Source organism: Colletes latitarsis, chromosome 3 (genome assembly GCF_051014445.1).
Source record: "Colletes latitarsis isolate SP2378_abdomen chromosome 3, iyColLati1, whole genome shotgun sequence".
NCBI classification, from domain to species: Eukaryota; Metazoa; Arthropoda; class Insecta; order Hymenoptera; family Colletidae; genus Colletes; species Colletes latitarsis.
In genome coordinates, this window is record NC_135136.1 from 43,410,079 (window position 1) to 43,436,254 (window position 26,176).

The window sequence follows — 26,176 nt, forward strand, 5'->3', positions numbered from 1 at the left end:
AGCTTCTCGCGATACTTCTTTATCCCTCTCCGATTTAGTTAACAAAAAGTCGGTTTGAAATATTCGAAACAATGGCATATCTGCGAATTGCATATCGACGCCTAACGAGGAGGGATTGACCTTATTCAACTTCTCGGCATACAAACTGACGTAGTCTACAAACACTTCCATGATATATAATTTTTCATCCTTCAAAGAGGCACACTCTTTGCGATACGTGTCCATGACAACGAAATGATTTTGTTCGAGTTTTATGTAAATAAAGATGCAAATATTAGTTGACGAGATTATTTTCGAGTACTTATAATTTTGCAGACAATGCTGGCCCAAATGATCGACCTATTTGCAAAAACAATTGAATTCTTTTGATGGAGATTCTCGATAAAGGGTTCGATCAATTACGTATAGCGAACAAATAAAATATGAAACATTCTTTAACGAAATTATGAATGTATATGTATTCAATTTTTACAAATAACACGATCAATAATAAATGCATCCTTCGCCACATTGAAACTTATACATTTTACTTATATTTGTACGTTGCTTTGTCCCTGTAATCAGCTATGATACGTGTTAGTACAAAAATCATTATATCATATTTGCCATACTTGTACAGTCTTTTAATGGATTAAAATAAAATTGAACGAGTAAATTCGAGAACACGTTCAGTCTCCTGTGTCATACACGTTACACTTGATCTTCGATCGAATACATTAATACAAACATTCTTATTCGCTTTCACTGAACATACATTACAGACTACACATGGCAGTGAAGAACTAAAAATGATCAGTTGTTTACATTTACAAATTTTTCTATATATCATCTACTTGTTATAAATTTTAATCAAAAAACAAAACATGTCAGCGCAATAAAATAAAATCGTAAATATAAAAAGATCGTGTTCTTAAAGGCGCAATTGTACTATTACATTTATACAAATATAATATGTTAATTGTAAAATTTATTATATTCAATTATTTTTCGACTTCATTAACCATCATTTACAATTGTTCATTTTGATTTCATTCCTAAAAGATGGCAAGCATCCTTGGATGGTATATTTAAAAATAAAATTTTTTAACATATTATATTTTATTATCCCATTCCCTGTTCGTCCTTGACGGTGTAGAGCTAAATATATTCTTTATGTTTTCCTTCCAATCGGATAGGCGGAAGTCGTCGTCGGTCGATAAAATCTGATCTCCCCAATAAGCTTTTTGTTTCACAGGCGTACAGTTGTAACTATCGGTAATGTTCATTGTATTGCTTATACTGCACGTCTGATAACCAGTATCTTGTACGGAATTAGAAACGCTTTGCTGATCAGAAATACCTAATGTTCCATTAGTTTGTTGCAGTATGCAATTTTCGTTTGTATGCATCTTGCAAGAATCAGTTAATTGTTTAAACACGTTAACAGTGTTATGTTGCTTAAAATTAAATTCGGGTGCTTCAGTCTTCTGATACTGGTTCGAATGATTCGAGCTCTTCGATATAACTTCTCTCTCTGTTAAATCATTCATTTGAACACACGTGGAATTACTATTAAAATGCACAGATTTCTCCATTTTATTTTTCATTACTCGTTCATTGATTTCGTTCAGAGACTCATCTAAGAATTATAACGTGCGATTATTACTAAAATAATATTTTCAAGCGAATCTCAATTATACTATCAAAATTATATAACAGTTACCTAGAGAAAGATTCTTGGAGTATTCTTTATGAATCGAACAAGATTGATCTATGCTCATCTCTGTGGTGAAATCTAATCGAGCAACCGAACGAGATTTTGATCTCATACTTTCGTAGGACATGTTACTCGCTGCAGTTAGTATAGGAGATATATTAGGGGGTGATAAGTTCCCAATTAAAATTTGAGATGTTTCGTGTTTGTTATTCATATTTTCCGAATGCTGTAGACAAAAATTTTATTAATAATTTTTTCACGTCCATACACATTATATTAAAGTTATGAACAAGTAAGATTTCCATTTACCTTTATCGGAGCTCCGTGAATTAACATTCCACTTTGTGGAGGACTAGAAGATAGTACCAAAGATCCATTTACTTGTATAGGAGATAGGTAAACGGAAGTTTCGTCTCCGTTTTCCATGTAATCGTCATTATTGAAGAATAATTTTCGTCTCAATGAGTTGTTACTCGAATTTGCATCGTCGCTTTCAATGTTTTGTTCCTAGCAAAAAAAAAAACAAACAAAGCTTACTAACGAATATAGAATTACGTTTAATCGATCCTATGTATCAGTTTGTTTTATACTTGAGTAAATGTAAAATATGGTTTTAACGCTTCTGCAACGTGCGGCGGCAATTTCGATGGTAACGATAATACTGTTTGACACCAACCTGAAAATAAGTTACAATTATAAAATGCAAAACATATCTGTTCATTTTTATAACAGTACCATCTTTCTTTGATCTGGAAGACTCTGAATGCGAATTGTTAGAAGCTCTTTTGGGAGTATCTACTTTTTCCTTCGTTCTATTGTTCTTTCTTTTTAGTTCCCATGGACTAGGAATAATTTGATTCTCCTTGAAAAATCGATCGATGGCAGCTTGAGCTTTTATCTCAGTTTCTGGATCTACACAATTTATCTGTTGTGTAGGAAATTCTTCTATTTTTGCTGGCTGTATCAATGCTAATTCGTCCACGCTCCATGTGAAGTCTGTAGATTGCTGGAAGGGGCTGGCAACCTATGTATTATAATAATGATTATACGAGTTATCGTATATTTCAAATATATGAAATTATAATTTTTAATAAAAATTAAAAGAATTACCTTGCTAAATACAGTTGGGCTAATCACAGATAAATGCAGTCTATTAGTTAAATCAGTCTCGAATGGATTTCTTGCTATAAACTTTGTTAAACCAGATGGTGGTGTTATATGATTTGGAAGAACAGTGAAACTGCTCATATTGCTTTGATACTGTGCATGTTTGAAATTCCTATCACGTTGTTTCACAGGTGTCTCATACGTTACAGGACTTTGTACTGGTAAACCATCACATTTGTTTCCATTTTTTATCGGAGTTGACCACATTATTTGATCCATTCCAATATAACTATAATGATTTTGTTGCACTTAAACTTACTTTAAATTTCCTTCGAACATGCGAAAGGATTCGTTTAATTGTAGAAATTGTTCAGTAAATTTGATTTCGGTGTCGCCGATTTATCAAACTTTATTTTCGTTACTCGTTTTTTCAACTTTCGTCTATCACCGTGAAAAAGAAATATCGATAGTTTACGAATTGATTTTATGAAATTGTGCCTCTCCTGCCGTATTTTGCGCATACCGATTTCAAGCTCGTTACGTTGCCATAACTCGTCGATTTGTTTACAGATTTGAATTATTTCAAACCAACGAACTGCAATCATACGACCATGGATTACACGTTGACAAATGAAGTTCGACTGTCGAGTGAGTTCGAACTTTGGTCAAGCACGATTAGGATTACTTACGAGAGTCTCAATTTCCCGAATAATAAAATAAATGTTCACAAATATTTAACGAACAAATTATTTCTGATTTGCCAATATTTTTTCAACATTTAAAGACTACACTTTCCTTTTAATAATATCTACAAATTTCTACGTACAGTATAGACCTATCATCCAATGCATTTTCGTGTCACATGTGACGTCATCAATCCAGAAGAGAATTGAACCGTAACGCTAACAGAATGGCAGGAATTATAATTAAAATTGGTGAAAATCAATTATTTTAAACATCACCTTGATTTTTCATTTTGGATCCCTTTTTCCTTGTAGTAAAATTTCGTCATCTAGTCTGTTTATGTCCCTTGCAAGATATCGGATACGAATAATGCATCGAACTAAAAAACTATTTACTTATACCATGATTAAAATTTCTATCAAGATTCTAACGACTCTTTGTTTACCCTTCATTTATTATTCGCAATTTTGATCTATATAAGAATTTTAATCTCCTCTAGTTTAATATCGTCGTTATTCATCGAGGATGTTGTCTTCGTTTCTCAAGATCCGACAAAATGAAATACTTACAACTTGTTTTATCGTAATGCACAGTTTTATTAGAAAAACGTTATTAAATATTTCGGTTCGGACACACACGCAAAAACGTGTTCGTCGAGTCGACGAAACGACACTCAAAAAGTGGATAAATGGACACAGCAACGGTTGCTGTGAAAACAATGGAAACGATCGTGCGAAGGACGAATTAACGCATTTAACAATAGAACGAGTCCGATAAGTGGTAATACTATAAGCGTCTCTACCGCGTATAAACATTTGCACACTACAGGATGGTCACCTAATTACCACCGAAGGGTCACGGCAGTTAGAGAAAAATTTCTTCGAAGAAAGATTGCCAGGATCAGAATGGATCATCATAATTCCTCGAACTCTTTGCGTTCGACGTACAAATTTTTTTACTACTGTCATGTCTATCTTGTTGCAATAGAGTAAACGTTGGATGACTGCAATAAACGATCTACAACGACACTAACATACCAATGAAATTTTTTTAATATTCATAGCGTTTTGTTCGATTTAAAGGCCTTTACTGTACTCTTCGTCGAAAACTTTTCTGTAACTTTTACAAATTTAGGGACGCTTGGGTGGCATTAATTACTCGGCCATCCTGTATAACAATCTTATAATAATTTTTACGCTAGAAGGATCTAACTGTAACCTAACAGTCAATTAACTTAACTGTACTCGTTAATCGTTCATTATCACGGTTAATGAACACAACAATTACTTGGTATTATGATGGTCCATAAATTCTTAGAGTACTTTACTCTGGCAATAATTATTGTTTAAAAGTTACGATTTGTTCGACTTTGTTAATAAATTCTAGATGAACTGTAAAACAGTTGAATCATCGATGAACTATTTTTTCGATTTTAATTGTAATCGTGATTATATTATTCCTAATAATTATTCAAATAAATCAGTATTCTATTCCGATTTATTCTGTATTATTCGTAACGATCTAATTTTAGACTTTTTATGAATTAATAATTAATTACATACGTTATTTTGTTGGCAGTATTTTTTTCATTCGTTTTGTAATGTTCAGTCGTAACAAGTTCATGTAATATCGACGTAAATATAGTCGTATATTTAGGGTGATAGGCAGCGGGCAGAAATAATTTATATGTTTCTCAAATGTACTTGTCATGTGTAAATGAACTTGTAAAAATTAATTTTGTTGCAACAACTCTATTTACAATATATTTCTCTAAAGTGGCTAGAAAAGTCTAAAAATTTTATTTAGTTCGGTAAAAATTTATGGACCACCGTACTGATAAACAAATATCGTCGTTTAATCGATAAATTAATCGCCAGAGATGTAATCGTTTATTACTAGTATTGCGGAACTTGTTCACGAATCATATGAAGGATCCACGGAAAAGCGGAGAAATGTAAATTTTAATGAATTTTGAGTTTAACATTTTATTATAAGCTTCTGTGCGGGTACTTTATTACTGGTTATACGGGATAAAAATAGCTTTCATTTCAATGACATTATACTGAAAAATAAATGTCTATTTCCTGATAAGTACTAAAACTTGACATTCTCCATTTTTTCCGTAGACTCTTCATGTATTATGTGATCCGATTTTCAACTGGAAATCGGTTACATGTTTACAGGACGAATTGTACAAACCGTCAGTCTTATAATAACGCAAACGCATCTATTAATAATCGAAATACAACGGATCTGTTCTTCGAATATTGATCTCGCGTATTTTCGAAAGAAGCGCTCAAACATCCTGTCAGGCCGAGTAATTTTTTAAAAAGAAAAAAGAAAGTAACAAACATTGTGTGTCCTTTTAATTTGTTAATAAATACTTTATCGCTTTATTCTTAATCCAAAACTATATATAACGTCAAGTTTCTTGTCATGGATGTAAACTTATGATCTTCGAGTCCGTTTTATGCTAAAATTTCCATAGAAATTGACCAGTCTAGGAATTCATTTTTCAGAGAAACGTCCTCAATTTGTTTACACGTTAAATTAAATCTCCGTTATCGTCGTATTAAATTATTATGCTACAAAACATGTTGACTGTCACGGAAAACCCTGTCCGATAAACGATCCCGAATGCTTGCAAACCTCTAGACGATATTTCAGTTCGGCAATTCGTACGAAATATAGGTTGCACAACCAGTTTTTCATTGACGACAGAGTTATTGTTCCTTGATGCGTAACAATCCTCGGTAATATCTAACGAACGTGACTATTGTATGCGTCTATTGCACTCTTCAGATGCAACGAAGTTATATCTGCGCATGTAACGGACGGTCAGTGAAGGTAGATTGGTCTTTCGCTATCGTAGGCTTGGACCGTCTATAACCGTCTACCAAAACTCGCACGAATAATGGTACAAAGAGGATGCAAGTAGTTTCGGTATATTTGTTTCAACGGGTTGTTGGTGTGATTCTCCTGGCCGAAAAAGCTGTTTTGACTATGTCGAGAACAAACAATGCCCCTAGAGAAAACGCGACCACTAATATGCACAGCTACGACTCTCGAAACGCTTAATACTGAAACCGTTCGGGAGCAAAGAGACCCGATTCCAGTGGTCCATCATAAACGACTGAGTGTCTCTAATTCTGCGGCGTATTTTCGTCGTCCTGTTGGTCACTAGTCTCGGCAGCGGAAGGTATCGTCGCGAGTAGCCTGACAGCTAGTCTGCTAGGCGATCCCGGTGGTTCTGGCTCCTGGATCGCCAGCTGACGGGTCAGTCTTGGCTTCGATCTGGCCGGTCTTGGTGTATTCCGCGCATTTATTTCCAAGGATGCGCTCGACCTGGAGATCCTCCATGTGCTGGTGCTGGCAGTGGTGGCCGAACCGGACGAGTCGTTTCTAGACGAGCTGAGGTTTGAGTCCTGGGATGGTTTCCTAGTAATCAGCCAAGACGAGGCTCTCCTCTTGGGGTCAAGGAGTCGCAACGGGATGCCGCAATGATGAGTTTGCCTCCAGGAATCCGATCTTGACGAGGAGAAGTTCTCGCTGGAGGAGACGGACGAGGCTCGTTTGTGCTGCTTCTGCTGGATCTCGGCGATCTGATAGGCGTACTGATCGCTGCGCGTGTGGTGAGGTCGCGTGTTCTTGGCGCATGGCCACAATATTCTGGTGCCCCATCGTCGGTAGCCGGAGCACTGCCCGGTCTCGAGGAGTCTCGCGTTACAGGCGCACGGCGTTTGATTGTCGCGCGACGATCTGTCCACCAGGCTATTAGTGTTCACCGGTGTCTGTCGGTTGCTGAAGTTCGAACTATGCCGACATCTGCCGATCCCCCTAGTCACCCTAGACTCCTCGATCGCCTTGCATATCAGTACGCAGTCCTTTTTGAATTGCTTGGTCAGAATCGCGTATAGAAACGGATTGCAGCAGGAGTTTAATGGTAGCACGAACACCGCAAACACCTTCGCCTGTTCAAGAGAGACCAGCTGCAATCCGAACGTGGCCGTCAGGGAGAAGAACGCTATGGGGGACCAGCAGAGGAAATCCGTGAACACTAACAGCGCCATTCGCTTCGCTATACGGGAGTCGTTCGAGTTCCAGGCCTGGGAGCCCCTGATCGCGCAGTACATTTTTAGGTAGCATCCCATCAATATCAGGAACGCGACGCCGTTGATCAGCATCAGAAAGATAACGTACGTGAGTGCCGCGTTCCCGTTCGTCTCGAACGGTAGACATATCGCGAACTTTCTATAGTCCGAAATACCGAACAGCGGCAGCGTCGCCATCGACAAAGCGAAACACCAGCCCACGGTCATTATGTAGCCCGCGTGCTTCAGGGATAACCGCTTGTTCAGGTGCATCGCGTGCGTTATCGCATAGTTCCTCTCCAATGTGATCACCGCCAGGGTGTACACGCTCAACTCGGAACTCAGTACACCAAGGAAGCCAGCCAGCTGACAACCGGCTGACATTTGCCAGGGAATGGCGTACATTCGAAACTCCCCCAGAGTCGAGGCATCTACCACCGCCAAAAGACCTGAAAATAACCATAACTTTAGCATTCTATCGCAGTTCTTTATGGGATCTTTTGATTTTTTAGACGTTTGGGTCGTTGTGTCCCTGACACTTTGCTATTGCAGTCGATCATCAGGCGAATTCTTGTACTTGATATTTCCGTCCACTGACCTAAATAAATGCCCATGAAAAAGTCCGCTGCAGCCAAGTTGCAAACCAGAAATCGTGGTACGTCCATTTTGCTCCTGGAGAATATTAATACGAACACCACCGTCCCGTTTCCAAGCATGGCGAGCAGAAAGACCACCCATACGCCGCAACGCAACGTCCACCAGTCGAATAGATCTTGACACGGCAGAAAAGGACCTAAAAACACGTGCATATGAATGATAAAACTTGAATATTTTACGTTTAATGTTTATTGGATTTAAAGTTTTCAAGAAATAGAAACGTACCAGGTTGAGGTAGGCACTGAACGTGAAAAGGCAGTGTCTGAGCTGGCATCGTAGCTCTGTTCTGCTCGTCAAAATAATCCTCAAGATATGAGGGCAGGTTACCAGGGTACGTAAAATCTGAACCAAAGTTAGCCCAAAGTTCATTTATTTGCGAGCCGAATTTGTCGGTCATGTTATCTAAACAAACGTCATCACTTCAGTGCTGCAAAGTCTCATTCTGTCGTTTTAATTTCGATGAATGAACAGTTGCTCGAGTGTATCATGCGAGGATGCGTGTCTTGTTGCGGATCATCGATATAGCGGCAAATTCAGAAATTAATTCTTCGAGCGTTACAAACTGTTTTCGAAACTCACTTGGCAAAAACTGAACAAACTAAAGTAGCAAAATACAGCTACTTATCGACTAGAAATAATTTCAAGTGAAAATTTTAAATCCTTCGTATGTATTTTTGTATCCACCACTGACGATGATCACAGATAGATCGCAGGACTGATTGTTTTCGGGAGAAAGCGAACTACCAAAAAGTGCAAGCTCTGTATGTGAAAGTTATTTTGACTCGCGATGTTCTTCAAGTTAAAGAAACATTAAAAAAAGAAAACTATCCATATAAGAGATTTGAGAAACTGTTCCTATAAGTTCAGTATACAGTGTACCGTTAAGATTCTGATCAAAATAGTTGCAATACTGTCGAAACCTCAAACAGTATCAACCACAAGGCACCTGACAACGAAAGCTTGACGAACCTTTCGGTTCGACTAATTACTTACTGTGCTGTGGCCAAATATCGGAAAAGCTCGAGTTCCACAGACTCATGTCGAACTCGTTGTCAGTGGGGAACAAGATTGACTCTTGGACGGAGGATTTCGTCACCGGGTCCTCCACTTCCAGGGACAGAAAGGAACAACAGTGATAAGCGTAGGACAGTACCATCGTTTGGACGCGCGGAAATCTCTCGGGCGATGGGAACTCTCTGAGCGCTGGATTGTTGAACGTCTTAAGGTGCAACAATCCTGAGAGTCCCTGCGTGGGCAGTGCAGGGAACACGTTGTTCCCGAGATTTCTAAAAACAATAAAACACTTATCTACGGATGCTGTTTTCATTTATTCTATCGCTATATTTAAATAAATCCATTCTACGTTAATTTTATCAAGGATGTACTTTCGAACATCGTGATCAACGATAATAATTTCATACGCAGCGAGGCCGTATCGTGACTTTCGTGTTTCTTGCAGCCTTCGAGAGCGCGATACTCACAAGTCCTCGAGATGCTTGGTCTCCTTGAACGCGTCGGGGTGTATGTACTCGATGTAGTTGCTCTCCAAGTCTCTGAAACATCGAACCCTCTTTTTCAAGACGATAGCGTTTAACCATCTTTGCGCGAGTAATTACAAGCGACGGCACTTACAACACCTGCAGCCTCGACAAGCCAGTGAACGCGTCGCTCAAGATCATGCGTAGCTTGTTGTTCGACAGAAGGAGGTCGTGCAGCATGAGCAGCCCTTCGAACGGCTCGTCCAGCAACCTGGCGATCCGATTACTGGCCAAATCTCTGAAAAGGAAGTATTTGTCATCGATGAAACGGACTTTCGTTTGGACTTTTTCTGTCGTTCTAGCGTCAAGTCGATTACATTTTTCAAAAAGGACAAATTTTTCGATAGAATGTGCATACATGTTTCGATCATGTTTAACAACAGGATTTTCGTAAATACTATGCCGCCTATACACTTACAAAACTCGCAGCTCGCTGCAGTTTCTTAGATTCGGTAGCTCCGTGAGGTAATTTGACTTCATATCGCTGCAACGAGAAGATAAAGTCGGTCGTTATTCGGTCATTAGATTGTTAATTCATCGTGTGGAAATTGACGCAGTTACTCACAGACTTTTCAATTTCGGGCATTGCTCGCAGAGATCCGATGGAACGTTCGTCACTTGCGCGCGATCTAATCTTAATATCTCTAACGATCGCGTTCCGTTTAGATTCGGAAATATCCGCAATTCCTTCAGATTCGAGAGGATCCTGCAATGTTTTTTAAGAGTATATTTAGCTTAAAACGAGAAACCAGTTAATTAGTTTGATTTGTTTTGTAAACAATGGCCATTTAATCGCCAGCATTATTTTTAACGACGGCAACGAAATTCTCGCGCATCTTTACGGACAGTTGTCCGTTTTTAGAAACCGATAAATCCTGCCTCCCGAGGGACTGTCTATACTTACAGCTTACGGAGCTTTCGTAGATTCTGAAAAGTATTCCGGTGTATTTCCTTGATGGGGTTTCCGCGCAGATCGAGCGACAAGAGATTAGTGACGCTTTGGAAAACACGTTCCTCCAGCTTTTCGATACGGTTGTTCGAGAGGGACCTACGGAATCGGACGGAACATAAACGAATACGATTGTCTCGGTATTCGCGGCTTTGGTCAAAAAGAAAACAAAACAAGGGGCGGTAGAGACATTTTGTATTCAACGATATCGACCTATCTTGGTTCGCGGTGAAATTTTTATTCGAGGAAAAAAGAACCTCGATGTACGATTTAACGACCATCGCCACTTTGCGTTGTATCTTTTTCTTTTTTAAAATACCATTCAATTTTCTGAAAGATTCAGAGATCGAGACACGAAAAAAGAAGAAGAAAAAAAAAGAAATAAATAAAAATTGATTTAATTTTATGAAACGCCGTGTGGGCGTTGAATGGACGAGACGCAATTCGACATAGGAAGAGTGGTTTCATAGAATGTAAAAAAAAGTTGTCAAATTACATTTTACTTAATCGATGCACACTTACAGGTCTTCAAGGCCAGAGAGGTTTACGATCGCGGTTGGAATTTTTGTTAAATAATTGTCATCGAGCTCCCTACAAAGCAGACAGAATTACAACATTTAACAATCGCGGACACTCCTCGTGATCCCTTTCATTCTTTTTTTTTTTTTTTTTTTTTTTTGCAACGGATCTGGCCTTCGTTTGCTCAAGCAAGAACAACGGCGTTACGAACACACAACGATCTAACATTTTTGCAAGGAACTGTGCGATTTTTTGCGAAACACTCACAATACTCGAAGGCTCGTCAAGTTTGTGAATGCATCGTCGGCGATCGTATGCAAACGATTTCGTCGGAGTAATCTGAAACACACGAATTAATATTTCTGCTCGTTGAACGTTTTCGCGTTGCTCGATGTATTCGTTCTCCAAAAATAAGGGCTGAGACTCTTAATTACTTACAACACTTCAAGACTGGGAACTCGGTGGAAGGCACGGACTGGAATGTCTGTTATGTTGTTACTCGTTAGGTCTCTGGAATCGAGAAAAATGTTTAATAACTAAATATACAACTCTATTATTTTTTATAAAGTTTATTACAAAATATGTATTTGATCATGTACGCGTAAAATAAATCTACTAATATTATAAGTAAACTGACGATAAATCTACGGCTTGGTTTATTCAGTTTCTTCCTTCGATCATATGCAGGAAGTTTCCAACAAAAAGTACAACTTTGTCCGAAACTTTTGATTTCGAGAAAACTTGGAACGAACAGGAAGAATGCTAAAACAAAGGAGGAACTTTTTCCCTGTGGAAATTTACCCTGGCGATGAGATAACATTCTTCAAAGTACAAAAATATTTAAATTCTACGAGCTTCGTCAGAATCGGAATCTTCGTATTAGAAGTTTGAGACGAGCCGTCGATTACTTTCGGTCGGGATATAGTTGAAGATTTATTAAGAAACACCATCTTCTATTGGCTTCTTCAGGTCGAAGAAACGTGCGAAGACTTACGTTGTTTTTTCGGTATAAGCTGCTTAACATTTGGCCTTAATAAAGTTGTAACAAGTTGCATAATAGTACACAGATTTAAACTAAAACTTTGAGAGACAATGGAAAAGTGAACTTTAATTTTTTATCTTACACCGATGTAAGAAATGGTTGGCTAAAAATTTGCCCATTAAAAGCCGATGCGTGCTAAACGAATAGTAGGAACGTTCGAAACAACGTTACCAGTTTTTTTTAGATTTTATTGTCCATAAAAGCAAAGTCGAACAAAGTTTCCTTTTCTAAATTCGATAACAGATGGCCATTGTTAACATTGTTAGCCTCTAATCTATGAGCAAATAATGGTATCTGATAGCGATTTGTTTCTTATTCGTCGAATAATGAACTACCATCAATTTCTATACCTTTGACATATTATTTTCAGTGTTCAATTTTAATTGTACGATAAGAAAGGGGAGGTCCGTTTGGAATCCGCGACTGCGAAAGCTAGGTGGTTATTTCCCCTAAAACGAGCGGAAGCGAAAAAGGGAAAAGCAAGAGAAAAACCCAGTAAGAACTCGTAAACCTGGAAATTTATTGGCTACCGTCGCTACGTCCCACATTTTCAAGTGTGAACCGTCATTAAAACTGCCCCGACGAGCCCTTTCTGTTAGCTTCTCGAGTTCACAACGATATCTGAAGTAGATACGGGGCGTATCTAGGTATTCCTAACGTGTAGTAGACAGAGTGTTCAAAAATTACAAATATTCTAAGGTACTTTTACGCGGGAGTGCTTTTTAACCAAATAGAAAAGAATTTTATTGAGAAAAACGTTTATCCAAACGTTTCGGCATCCGTTCGTTTTAAAGTGTATCGTGAAGCGGTCGTCCCTGTTAATTTGTTTAAATTTTACAGTTAAATGGTAAAATCGAGCCTTCTCGTGGACATATTCCGATCGAACGTATCTTAATCCTGGTATCGTGAAGATCGCGTGTCCACGAAGCTCTCGGAACAGCTACAAGCACGTTAATCTCGTTTAAACGTAAACCCTGATCATTCGTTGACCGAAACTTTAAACTGTTTCTGTCTTGACAACCACCCAGGGGGTTTCGCCAGCGAATCAACCGCGTTATCCACCGACGCGACGGTGCATCAACAGCATATCCCGGAATACACCGCGCGATAATTTCGACTGACGCACCCGCCCCCATAAACGGATGACTATATTCCAACAGTTATTCTATATTCGTCGCTTTCAAGTGGCTGCTTACTCGATATCGGCAAAATTTATGTGCCCGTTAAGGGGTAACCAACGCGTAATTGATACTATAACTACCGTAACTCCGTCGTCTGGAAAATCACTTTACGGCCGGGGATGAAATAAACGTCGTTAAACCGTTGGACGACTACGCGATTTGTTTCTCCCAATTTTCTAAACTACCTTACGACGCTTAAAACACTCTTACGATATTGTATACTTTGACTCCAGGAGCTGTGCAAGATATACAGAGAGTAGGTAGCAAATTTTCTGATAACTTAAGTAGAAATTAATAATTTTAATCGTCGTCGGACAACTGCGAGCCATCAAGATCATGAAAACAAAAGTTTCTCTCGCGGAACCATGTTAAATCTGTTGTTTGTTCCAACAAACCACAAACTGCTGGCGATCTCGAAGCAAACATCATTCGCGTTATTGGTCAGATACGTTTAAATAAATATTTCTACGCGTTTTCAAAGAATTCTATTGTTCCATGTGGTTCCAGTATGGCCAAGCACATTTCTACACATCGATCGTGGTACCGTACGCACGCGCAACGGTTCCTGTATAGTTATGGAAGAAAACGAGTCTTTTTAATACCATCATCGACCTCTGCATCCACGTTGGGGATCCTTTGTTTAATCCTGATCGCCTCGTCGTCGATAGACAGGAGGTATTTAGAAAATGACCAGCTAATATACAGGTTTTAAGACTACGCGTTCGCTTTTCAAGATAAAATTGTTCGCGATAACGTTTTCTTAGTTTCGGATGGAGAGTTCAAGGTCATTAATTTTTTGCTCTCTCTCCAGATAATGTATTTTTGTTAGTTATGCTTACGAATCGCTACGCGTCGATTCCAACATTCGTATTACCGGAAAGATAAATACCAATTGCAACGATAAAAATTTGCACGAAATCGGAACAAACGGCTACTAAATCCTGTCGAGTATCGTCGACAGTGGTTAATTCGCGGCTTTCGCGTGATTCATAGGGACAAGCTGCGAAAAGCTCGAGGCAGATAAATCGTCGCAGTGATTTCCATAACACGATGACCGGTCCTGCACGCAAATCGGTCAGATGATTTAAAATTAAGCTCGACTTTGATATAACGAACTTTCCAATAAGAGCGATAGTACGTTCGATTTCTATTATTTAGTTTACGTATAGGAACAGACGAATAAACTCGTTAAATGAATCCAAGATCTTCGCAGAGATTTCGATCGAAGAAAAACAAGGATCTTTTTCTATCAACGATAGCTTGGACCTCGATTCTCGTTTATCAACGCGCAACATTTGTCGAAATCGGTGGAAGGGACGTTCGTGCAGAAAATCTGTAAAGATAAAATCAGCGAACCGTTCATGAATCTCAACTAACGAGACAACCGAGACGACGGGGATCCAAAACGAGACTACGCTCTGATCAAGAATATTCGGTTCGTTAACGAAACTGATAATTTTCTAGCGACGAACCGAGCGTTCGCGTAATATTCCTACGACGAGTAGTAATAGTTTATTTTTATTGGAATACGGAGGACACGAGGGGCGCTATAAATCTAGCCTGATAAAATTAACGTCGCCCGACACGAGGCACAAACAAGACAAAACTAATATACTTGTCTCGACGATGGTTCCTTAATTAAAGAAATTTACTGTATCGTGATTAACGATCTAGGAACCAACGATGGAACCGAGATAAGTTTGCACGATATATTTTAAGGGTACGGAAACTCGTAGGTAATTTCGATTCCGCCATTAAAGATTAAAGTTTGAAATCATCGTTAATCCGAGACGTAAGAATAAAATTCTTTTTTTAATAAAATTGCACACTCGTAACAATGGATACGTTTCCCACTTGTAAGATTTACGTTTTCCTCCAGCTACCCGTAGATCTAGGTTAGACAACGTATAAATAATTAAGTACAATACCGAGGTTTTATCGAGTCTTTATGCTAATCGATGTTGAAAACTTCGAAATGGCTATCCCCGGTTTGTACAGCGAGCCACTTTATCCGTCCAATTATTTCCCGGTAGCGGGAATATCGGCTTCCGGTATTTATTGTCGGTCGACGGGACAAAATGCCGATTCGATTCGACGACCGGTCGTGGAAAAGTCGCGTTCGTGCGACGTGCCCTAGAAAACATTGCGTGAGCAAACCAGCGAATCGGGTTACCTCTGGGAAAGTAATCCTTGCGTCTAGACACGCCGAAATTTTCACTTTCGTATCGGTTCACCTGGAGTACGCAACATTTTCATCGACTCGACGCGATCTCGCGTGCAAGGCAACCGTTTCCGGTTCGGAACTGACCTTCGCATTGTCGTTCTTTTTGCCCATCGACTATCTCTTTATCCTGAAATCGATGCCACGAACACTCCCCGATAGATTTCATTTTACAGGCATGGCAATCAACGTGTTAATAAGTCTTCACGTACTTGTAATTAGACTTTTGGCCAAGGACTTCCGTTGTCGTTGCCAGAGCCTATGTCCTATCATTATGTCCGGGCGTCGTTAAGTTTTTCCAGCGATTTCGCGCCTGACCGAATAAACATCGAGGGTGAAGGACTCGATGAAAATGGAGAAGGTTTCATTGATTTTTCCGACTACCACGATGCTCGAGTTGGCTCCAATTGGCTCGAGTTGGCTCGAAAAAGCAGTTTTCCTTTCCCAAACTGTTTTGCTGTTCGCGTAAAACAGTTTCGAGTTCCCCGCAGCTTTTAAAAGTCGCTGGGATCCTGTTTGAGTTGCTTAATTGCGCCATCAAAGTAAATTCAAACGCGATTCTTCGGCTTGATAATCGAATCGTTCCACGGTCCGTTTCTACAAGCTCTCGATCGTCGACGAACATCAACTTGGTTAACTTGCGATGACGTTGAGTGCTCCTTTGCATTCGTACTCCAATAATTAGCATATCTTCCAACGAACGGTCTTCTACTAGAACCAATTAAAAAACGTACGATAATAGCTAAAGTTGTTGCAAACGAAATTTCAAAACTTTTCTCTTACACGTATATAAAGTATTGATAAGAGATATCGACCAGAATGGAACCCTTATTTTTCCCTCGAAAGAATAAATCGAATTATAACAGTAGCCGTAATATTTGCATCGAAACGGTATTTTAATTCGGTTCGCTGTCGGAGCTGATTTGAACGATCTACAATATCATTTTATATTCGTATTTAAATAATAGCCATATTTTATACAAGAACCAATCGTAAATCGTTGCTTTGACAGGAAAAAAGGGGAAAATAAAACTTGTTAGAAATCAAATTTAGAAACATTTCCGCTCGATAGAATCGATATATCGACTTGTACTGTTCTGGTTTAAATATCTTACGAAATAACCGGAGAACGATTATTTGCCTACAGTATTAAAAAGTTACAGTATCCTTGGATAGGAATTACTAAACCTTTCGATAACGATCGACCGTACACAGGATAACCGAGAATCGTTTAATTTTACTACGAACGCGTAAAACGAATGCTATATTATTTTGCGAAACGACGCAACATAAAGGGGAGACAGTAAACGACGAACGACGTCACGGGGAATAAAGCTATGATGAAAAGTGGCGAGACGTCGGGTTGGTAGGACGACAAGATACCCCCTCGAACGTAAATAGAATTCGAGAAAATTTTCATCTGGATAGAAATTTCAAAATAGGATATACACGACTTGGGTACTCGAGCTTTTTAATCATTTAAGGAAAAGGAACGTTTAATCAGTGTTCGATAAGTCGTAGGTGTACATACCAAGGTTCGAAACTCTGAGTAAGACAGACTTTTTATTGCTATACCGATTCAAGGATGCGTGGGTGTACCAAGTATGTATTACGTTCGCGGACGTAACAGAAATCTTGATACTGGGAATAAAAGAGATTTTTAGCCGACAGTCAAGGATTCCTGAATTTACAAAGTTAAAATTTTAAAAGGTTTCTCGGCACTTTTGGTACAAACAGCGTTAAATAACGAAAAGAGAAGCATAGGAAATTCCGAGTTGGTAAAATATCGTACGAAGAACGTGTTGTTTCCATCGATTTTCGTTTCCCTCGGTATAAAATTCAACGGATCCATGGAAAATCCCTCGTTTCTTTACGACCCATCGCTTTTCATGGACGCAATCGGAAAGTTGGCCAGTGATATAAAAACCCCGGTATGACAGAAATCCACCGAGTCTCGCCACGAATTTCTGTTATCTATTCAGACTGGCTTCGCGTCAGAGAAACGAACGAAACAAACACCCCGTCACTTTGTTCTACTTTCTTATTTTTAATGGAAGAACGACCGAATGTTACGATGACGCGTACGGTACTCGACACGCTCATCCGATCGGATTAACGTAAAAATGGGTCAATGTTCCGACAAGAATACGCGGAGAGAAAAATCGATCGAAAATAAATAATAATAATTAGTGAAAATAGAGGAAGAAACGGAGCCTGATACGGTAAACTTGGCTTCTTCTACGATTTCTCAAGTTGCGCGTTAAATCAACGAACTCGCGGAAATAAAAAATTCAACTCCTCTTCCTGTACCGTATTAAATATCGTAACTGTGTAGAAAAGAGAATCGCTCGCTCGGGTACCGCGTTTTCTCGTAAAGAAATTACGTCAAGCACCATTGACACAGTCGTACGTACGTCCTTTCATTGAAAAGTACTATTCAGAAACTCTTGACCCAATACTGTCACTGTTGGTCGTAAAATCCGAGATTCGTTGACGTAGTAATAAGACTTGTATGCCAGACACTTGACAAATAAAAGCCCGCTGGTACACGTCTTTGCACTACGTTCTACGCTCCGAAACTATTATATTTATAAATTTATTCTTTACAGCGGTCTGTGTACGCTTCTTCGAATACGAGTCTCGGCCCCATAAAAGGGGGGAATCGCTTTACCCGACCTCCTCGAAATTCCCGAATCTCGTCTTTCACCGGATATTCACGTACCGAGCCGTCTTATTCCCCTTTTCCGCGTAAAGACATCGAATCGCCATCTGATATTCGAGTCACGCAGTCCGCTCGGCATTCCGAGTTACTTTGTTACTGTCCGAGAAACTTTCGTTTAAATACAATGGCTGGAACATGGTACCTGTACGACCAAATATCTTATTCAACGTAATAATTCTGGTGGAAAAACCGGCGAAAAGCGACATTTACAGAGGAGAATCCCTTCTTCCATCTATTTTCGAACGTCGCGCAATAAATGCAAACCTTGGGGGGTTCTGCCGAGTCTCGAAATTTTTCTCGTGCCATCCCGTTCGAAGGTAGGTGGATGGGTGGGGGTTGGAAGGTCTGGCGTTATCACGGGTTAGTGCCGCGTTAAAATTCCGCCCCCGAGCGTGACTGCAGATACGAGCAGGGAAATGGCGAGTGTCTGTCGGTTCCAGACGCGGGCGGGTTTTCGCACCAGAATGCCCACGAAACGTTTCGAGCTTTTCTCGCAAACAGAAACACCATCAGCTTCAATTTCACGCGACGATACTTGTTCGCAATTCCTTATCGTTTATCTTGTGGTTTCCAACTGGATATGCCGATATTCTGGAACAAGACCCGTTTATTTACTTGTTAGAACGATAAATTGTAACTGTGCCCAGGGTGCGAATGACAAGTGTTTGCGTTAGAGCGAGGCGTAGGGCGTATTTCGTAGCATGGTTTCTGTCTTATGGTGGATTCAATGCGTGATCTTTTCCGCGTGAGAGGCAATTCAAGCGATCGTGGAAGAAAAATAACGAAATATTTCCATCATGTTTACACATTTTCGTCCCACGCTGCACAGATTTACGATTCTCATCGCGGATCAGAGCCGCAAATCTATTTCTCTACGAGTAAAATTTAACAATAGTTCTTCACAATGGACGCCCAAGTGGGGTAGAGAATGTGAGAGAAAAATTGTTAAATTTCTGGGCGCGTTCAGTGGACCACCTTCGTACGTGTCAGTTGTTACGCGCGGCTAGCTGCATCAAAGTTTTAATTGCAACCAACTTTCACAGCCAGTGTGGAGGTCGAGAGTTTACGACAATATTTTCTGGTCGCACCAGCCGGCAGCGAATCTTGTGCAATTTTTCGGGTCAACAAGCCGACGCTCGTTTGCCTAAAATTGGACTATGCCTCGACTAGGCACGGCAAAATTTCCCCTGTCGTCTGGTCTAATCGTTTCGAAACAATTTCCTTCCCCGTCGATGAAATTCAAGGGCAACTACGGTGCAACATTAGAGAAAGATTAGTTTATCATCGTGGCGCGACACAGTCAGGTCAACAAGACCTAACGATCTACGATAGCATGATCTATGACGTACAGTTCAGAGTTTCTCGCAGCTTTAACGCTATAATAGGCTATTTTAAAATGAAACTAATTTTCGTAATAAACGAAATCAAAATAAAGATCTTGGAAACGCACGATCGCGTCTGAGGAGCGTCGCAAACTCGAAATGAATTTCTGTTGCGCGCACCCTAAGAAAATTGATGTATCCGGTACAGATGCGACACGAATATTTCCGGATTACCGTGACTCGATTGGTCGACATTCCTTCGACTTGGTCACGACGCGACGCGACGCGACGCGACGCTTTTCTCGTCCCTGATACCGCGCGACGCGAATTACGAACTAAGAATGCAGATTCTTGTTATTTTTTTGCTTTCTTTTGTTCGTAGAATGCAAATTTCTCTCGCGTTCCGGAATTTCCGTCGACCTTCGCTAACCCAGGCCACGTTCGTTTCGACCCATATTACGATTCGTCACACGGATGGAATCTAGCGTGGAATCCAACGTTCTGATATCGATCTTTACAAACTCAATAGACGATAGACTATAGAAAAAGTATATGCAAAACAAACGATACATATTTAATTACGTTTTTTGCATAAACACCCGCAAGTTTAGCCATTACACGATCTTCCAACGGTTACGTGACTCTTTTACGTTACAGTTTCGTCTGTTTCGGTGTTTTACACCGGACTGTCCTCGAAACAATCATATACGATAATAATAATATGTCGAAATATGCCTTTTCGAATCGAATTTGGCAACCGTCGGTGGAATTACTTTCACAATAACGTCATGTACGCGTGACTCGCGTCGAAAGCATGACTGGAATAGTTAATAGCTTTCCTCGATGCTTCTAGATACGCTCGTCTGATCGAAAATCAAGCTGTAATAACAAGTCTACGAAACTTTGATCAAGAACTACACAGAAATTGCAAAGTGTAGAAAATTATACGCTTTGGATATAATTTTCACTCGAATGTACGAAACAATCTTCTATCATAATATTGTAACTTGAATATTGTATCGCAACTTATTAGACGCTACAAGAAGTTTCGGTGAACATTAAAGTCTGCTATCCAGCAGCATCAATTTGTTAGGTGTTTTAGTTTGAAAGATTTCGTCGCTTTCGACCCGAGCAGGGAGGCAGCTGTTGAAAAAAAGTGACACGCGAAACGTGCCACGGACAGGCAAAGGGTTAATGGTCTCGTGTGTACACGGAAACGTCGCGTCGCGTCGCGTCGGTTCATCTCGAGAGAGGGTTCGCAGGAAATAAGAGAGTCGAAAAGCTCTCCGACTCGGCATACCATTACGAAATTCCAAAGAGAAACGAGGTAAGGGAAGATCCAACGAATCGTGATGCGTATTATGCAAACATTGAGAACAACGGAAAGCTTTTCGTGAAATTTCGATCTTTGCCATTGCCATCGAAAGAATCTACATATACCGTATACATAGGTGGTGGTAGGTACGCGAAACTCTCGCGAAATACATTTTTCCCCGTAGCGTGCATATCCTGCTTTCAAGCTCTCGAATCTTAAAAGCACTTTATACCGACGTAAAGCGTTTCTAACTATGTATAGTTACATAATTTTTTCCTTTCTTCTAGTATCATTCTAGGTGTTGTTATAAAATCATTTCAATCGGGAATATGTAATAGTTTTCTTCCGATACTGTTGCTTCTCGGAGACTGTCGATCCTCGAGGATCCACGTGACATTTGCCGCGTTAACGAGACGTCTTACGGGTTATTAATCGATGTCTAGTCGCGAGGAAAAGTGCAATCTTACGGAAAATTGATAATCGATAGAGAATAAATGATGAAACACGGATAAACGCTTCGCGTAACAACGATCGATTGATGACTGTCCGCCGCGTGAAAGCGTTCCAGAACGTGATTCTTTATCGTTGAACAGCTACAAGCACGAGAGTCACGATCCATCAACAGTCAACGTAGCAACTGCACGTTACTCGTTACAAGAAATTATTTCTTAATAGAAATTAGTAATTTATTTTTGTCGTGTTAGAAACGACGACGACGACTAGTCCCAGCCAGTTCGCTTTGCGAGAAAACCGAACGAAAAATAACCAAGAAATCGTATTCGCGGCAACTAGCCGCGAAAGAATATCTAGACCGAACGATAAGTCGAGGAAAAACCCAAGTGGACATTACATAAATTTTCCCGAAGGAAAACCCGTTCCTGGCAATCGTTCAGCGATCAACAGTTGCTCCATTTATTACACAAAGACAGTTCTACATCGGCCCTTTCAACGACCGCGATATCGTCGCGCGTTGTCGACGATTAATCTCGCTCGCGCGAAGAAAAATAAATCACGTCGCTTTAAAAGCACCGGCCCGCGTGCATCGTTGCAACCGTTGGAAAATATTTATAGAAAACCGCGGGTCGGCCGATGATGAGGCCTGGAAAATAGCATGCGCCTATAAACCTTTCATTCATCCTCCAACGATTGTAAAACTTTATCGTTAATTACTACGACTTGTCGTCGTGATTCGTTCTAAATAAATCCCCGTTATTCCTATCGACGCAATCGGTAAAGTTCTTTGCGCTACAGCTACCGGAAATGTACATTAGCTGTACAGTAAATGCATAGGTATACTCTATGGACGAAAAAGGTCGATTGTTACAAGAGTATCGTCGATAGTAAAACGGTACAGACGTTACAACTTCCGGAAGAGTTACGACTCCTTGTAAGCAAACGTGACTGGATACTGTCTACGTATCCCTCGTAAACGAAACTTGTATTTCTCTCCGCAACAGCTCGCATTCAAACCGAGGCAATTGGTTAACTTCCTAAGAAATTACTTGGGCAAAAGCTGGTTGCAACGAACGATGTACGATGATTCCAACGGGTGCATACTTCCGTGTTATTAGATTCTTGGTTGGTGGACGCGTCAACGACGTACAAAGGTAAAATTCCCGTTATGCTTCTCACTATCTGAAACAGTGTAGAACTCGGTATTAAACTCTTGCGACAGGCCATTACTGTGGAAAATGGGTTAGGTCTGGGATTCAGACCTAATTCTGCCATAAACGACCAAAAAAGTAAGTCGTTTAATCGTGGCAACAGTGATAGTCGAGGCACCGTCGACAGGTGACGAATACTTCCAAGAATAAAGGAACGCGATACGCGTGACGCAACGAGGAGCATCTCCTGAAGGCAAAAGGTATGAAGCATAATCCGTACAAGTACGATGACGCCGCGACCTACATACCTGGAAGCTGATTATCCTTCTTGACAGTCGATATTTTATAGAACGTCGTTTAAGATCAACGAAACGACAGAATTTATGTAGAGGCATTCTGCTGCTTCTTCTCGAAATTCCACTGATCTAGCGACGATCGAATCGGTAACGTCCCTCGAGGATCCCTATCGCTTCGCGATTTCTCGAGAAACGGAGCAACGCGAGAAGACAAATTTTCCGATTAATTTCTCTCATCGCGGTTCCAGATTAATTTTTCAGGCCTCGGAGAATCGCTGGAAATTATCAGCCAGTTGCTGAGCCAAACGTAAAATATTTATTATTATACACCGAAGCGAGGATTTCGTGAATACGTATATAAACTGTTTCGTCGAAAAGTACAGTTTTCAATATATGTATACATGTATCGTACCTTAATTTATGGTAAGATGGACGTTCTATTGTCGCGCTTTTCCTATACTTAGAAAAGACAAATTTTTAATGCGATCCGTGTAAATACTTGTTCGTTCGTTAATCGTTAGGCGACGTGTAATCGTAGGCCGAAAATTTCATTTTTATTTCAGACTTTTCGCCAAAATTTGGGCCTTCCTCGGTGGCAATCGATGATAATGTCAATACTAACGCGATATTTTTAGAGATAATCAAATCATGCAAGGTGTGTCGGCAACAGGTGTCAGAAACCGCTCGCTCGCGCTGAAAATTGATCGAATAATCGCGCACGATCGATGAACACAATTTCACAGCGGACTACGTCTCTCGAAAGTACATAAATAGACATTTTCAATGGCATTTTGCTCTAAAAGAATTCTAATGACAAAATAAAAGCAGTCTAAAGTACACGCTCGTTTTGTTACCGCCTACGATACTGTCTCCTAACAAAACGACAAGTCGTTTCGATCGTTCAACAGCGACTCGAAAGAAGAAGGGAAATAAAACGGAAATAAACGTCGCGCGTTAGTAGTATGCGACGGAGTAAGGACGCGTTCGAGCAGCCAGAGTTTGCGTTTCCGTGTGCACGTTGCACGAAAACTGCGACCAAGTGTCACGGAGAATACGTTCGGATGGAATCCAGGCCAGAAAAAGATATTCAATCGGTGGAGTTTGTTTTTTCAGCAGCCTCCAAAGGCGTATGCAAACGTCGCTCCTTGGTCTTTTATTAAAAAAACCGAGGGATAATATCTTCCTTCGGTTATTGCTTCCAAAAACAACTAACCATTACGTTTCGAAAACATTAAGCTCTGAAATTTTTAGAAAATCATAAGGCATCCATTTTTTATGAGAAATATACTTCAACAGCGAGTTATTCCGCGTCGTAATTGTCAGGAGTAGGGTATTGAATCTACAACCTCGTTCGTCCAAAGATCATGAACGAGATCTACCCCTGGACGCATCACTACCAGAGTGTATTACTCTCGAAATAACTAGCTCTCTCATCGTTATCAGAATCATAAAAAAAACGAGTTCAAGAGTTCCTCCAGAGTCTAGGTGGCACAAGGAACTTTTCTCTTGGATCATACTTACCGATGGGAATCTAATACGACTCCCCCAGGAAAGGCTGGGACTTTAATATAAGGTGAACCACGTAACGTCGTCACCCTATATTATTCCGTTGTTAGCGGACCGATCGAAATTTCTTTCAAAGCAATCCTACTTTTCAATAAGACACGATACTCCTTTCTTTCCGAACCAATTCCACGTTTTCTCCAATTTTCTGCGAAATTTATTATATTTTATTCAAATGGAATTGACAAGTACGTAATACTACGTGTCTTGCGAATCATGGTCGGTGACAGAGTCATTAGTACACGTTTCATTAATGCGTTGACAGGTATCGCACGAGAGTAATGCATTACCCGCATTAAAAACTCGTATGAAAGAGAAGAAAACTGAACGATGCTGTCCATTCAAAGATAAATGTCCATCATTAGCGTGCGATCGTTACTAAACCAACGTGCGACAAGATGTAGCGTGCAACTGTCAATTTACGTATATCAGAGACAAGAAAATAACCTTGGATGAAATTCGGATTCGCTAACCCAAATTTTTAACAGACTTTGCATCATTTCAAATCATAATTTTTTCCCGCGTAAACCAACAGTAGCATTATCAAATGAAAAGACGTATCGTTCCCTGCGCACTGTTTGTAAACGATTTTGATTACTTACAGTTTCGTTAGATTCGCGACGGATGGAAGTACAGCGGCATCGAGGGGCTCCAGGATGGATAGGAAACCAGCCCCGCGACAGGTAAACTCCCGTCCATCGGCAGTTACGTTGCATATTTCCAGGACGGCTGGTCCGCGCGAGGATCCGGATTGCTCCTCGGCGGAGCAAATCCGGCAGAGGAACATCGCCAGGATGACAACAGTAGCAGCAGCAGCAGCGGTGCCGCGGCAGGACTGCGTGCACATGCCGGCCACCTTGAATAGCTTTTCCTTCCACCGGAGTCGCCGCGCCCAGGACACGTTTCACTTCACCGCATCGTATCAATCGCACATCGGTACCCCGCGTCTTCTCGACCTTCGAGAAGACAATCTGTTTGTAATCGCTATTCCTTGACGACCGACGCTCGACAACGGTCAACTATAGAAAATGCACGCGCCCACGCGACAAATGCATCCGTCCTCCGCGAGATACGTTTACCGACTGACAGTGCGGCTACGTGCTGCAACTGCTGCACTGATTTGCCCTCTCGCTCGCACCACCGATCCCCACCACCTGCTACGATCATCGCCCGGAGCCAATCAACTTTCTCCGCTGAATCCGAGCCTCGATGCCATCTATAACAGACCTGCGAACCCCAATTCTATAATATACATGTGTGTACTGCGAATCGTTTGATCTTTGTATCTTTCCTTTTTATTCAGCGATTATTCATTTCTTGCTTCGATGATAACGAAACTGTAATAAATAAATTAAATAAATGAGTAATAATAATTGAAAATAATTTTCGATTGCACATACTTGACGCGCCATCTAGCCTCGAAAACAACAAACTATTTCTCAAGAAACTTGGATGATCTGCCGTAGATGACTGTGCAATCTTCCGTACGGCAATACATTCTTTTTTGCTATAAAAATTAATTTTGGTCCAAATTTATTAACTTAACCCAGTCTCACATTCGTAATCTCAAGTTAATGTATATTACACTTAACGCGATATAAAACTATATTTTATGTAATCCGAAAAACACAATGCACGCAGTCACGTCTCTCGTATACTTAAAACCAAA

The 26,176-nt window shown here is 40.3% G+C and overlaps 2 protein-coding genes across 9 annotated transcripts; both read right to left on the reverse strand.

Moving 5' to 3' along the window:
• Positions 1-236: 236 nt before the first annotated feature.
• Positions 237-3,450, reverse strand: Bora (aurora kinase A activator-like protein bora). Its single transcript, XM_076784418.1, has 6 exons — positions 2,807-3,450; positions 2,432-2,720; positions 2,287-2,372; positions 2,006-2,203; positions 1,703-1,922; positions 237-1,618 (listed from the first exon to the last, which is right to left on the reverse strand). The coding sequence occupies exons 1-6, from the start codon at positions 3,080-3,082 to the stop codon at positions 1,092-1,094; spliced, it is 1,596 nt and encodes a 531-aa protein (XP_076640533.1). The 5' UTR covers positions 3,083-3,450; the 3' UTR covers positions 237-1,091.
• Positions 3,451-4,010: 560 nt separating this feature from the next.
• Positions 4,011-25,760, reverse strand: Rk (G-protein coupled receptor rickets). Of its 8 annotated transcripts, none has more exons than XM_076762328.1 (13): positions 25,110-25,760; positions 11,680-11,751; positions 11,509-11,580; positions 11,245-11,313; positions 10,678-10,821; positions 10,339-10,479; positions 10,192-10,257; positions 9,868-10,011; positions 9,717-9,788; positions 9,229-9,521; positions 8,461-8,577; positions 8,177-8,371; positions 4,011-8,027 (listed from the first exon to the last, which is right to left on the reverse strand). In XM_076762328.1, exons 1-13 carry the CDS (start codon positions 25,352-25,354, stop codon positions 6,631-6,633), a joined length of 3,027 nt encoding a protein of 1,008 aa, XP_076618443.1. In that variant the 5' UTR covers positions 25,355-25,760; the 3' UTR covers positions 4,011-6,630. The 8 variants fall into 8 exon arrangements, with proteins under 8 accessions (XP_076618443.1, XP_076618442.1, XP_076618444.1 ...); XM_076762327.1 differs by having other exon boundaries at positions 4,012-8,027; positions 8,461-8,637; positions 25,110-25,759; XM_076762329.1 differs by lacking the exon at positions 11,245-11,313 and having other exon boundaries at positions 4,012-8,027; positions 8,461-8,637; positions 25,110-25,759.
• Positions 25,761-26,176: the final 416 nt, after the last annotated feature.

Excerpts from the sequence above, each read along its gene's own strand:
- Bora (XM_076784418.1), bottom strand. The coding sequence starts at position 3,082 with ATGGATCAAATAATGTGGTCAACTCCGATAAAAAATGGAAACAAATGT. Across the intron at positions 2,721-2,806 it reads GCCCAACTGTATTTAGCAAG|GTTGCCAGCCCCTTCCAGCA; the intron begins GTAATTCTTTTA and ends TATAATACATAG. Across the intron at positions 1,619-1,702 it reads CTCCAAGAATCTTTCTCTAG|ATGAGTCTCTGAACGAAATC; the intron begins GTAACTGTTATA and ends TATAATTCTTAG.
- Rk (XM_076762327.1), bottom strand. The coding sequence starts at position 25,354 with ATGTGCACGCAGTCCTGCCGCGGCACCGCTGCTGCTGCTGCTACTGTT. Across the intron at positions 10,822-11,244 it reads CTCTCTGGCCTTGAAGACCT|GTCCCTCTCGAACAACCGTA; the intron begins GTAAGTGTGCAT and ends CCGATTCCGTAG. Across the intron at positions 9,522-9,716 it reads ACCAAGCATCTCGAGGACTT|AAATCTCGGGAACAACGTGT; the intron begins GTGAGTATCGCG and ends TATTGTTTTTAG.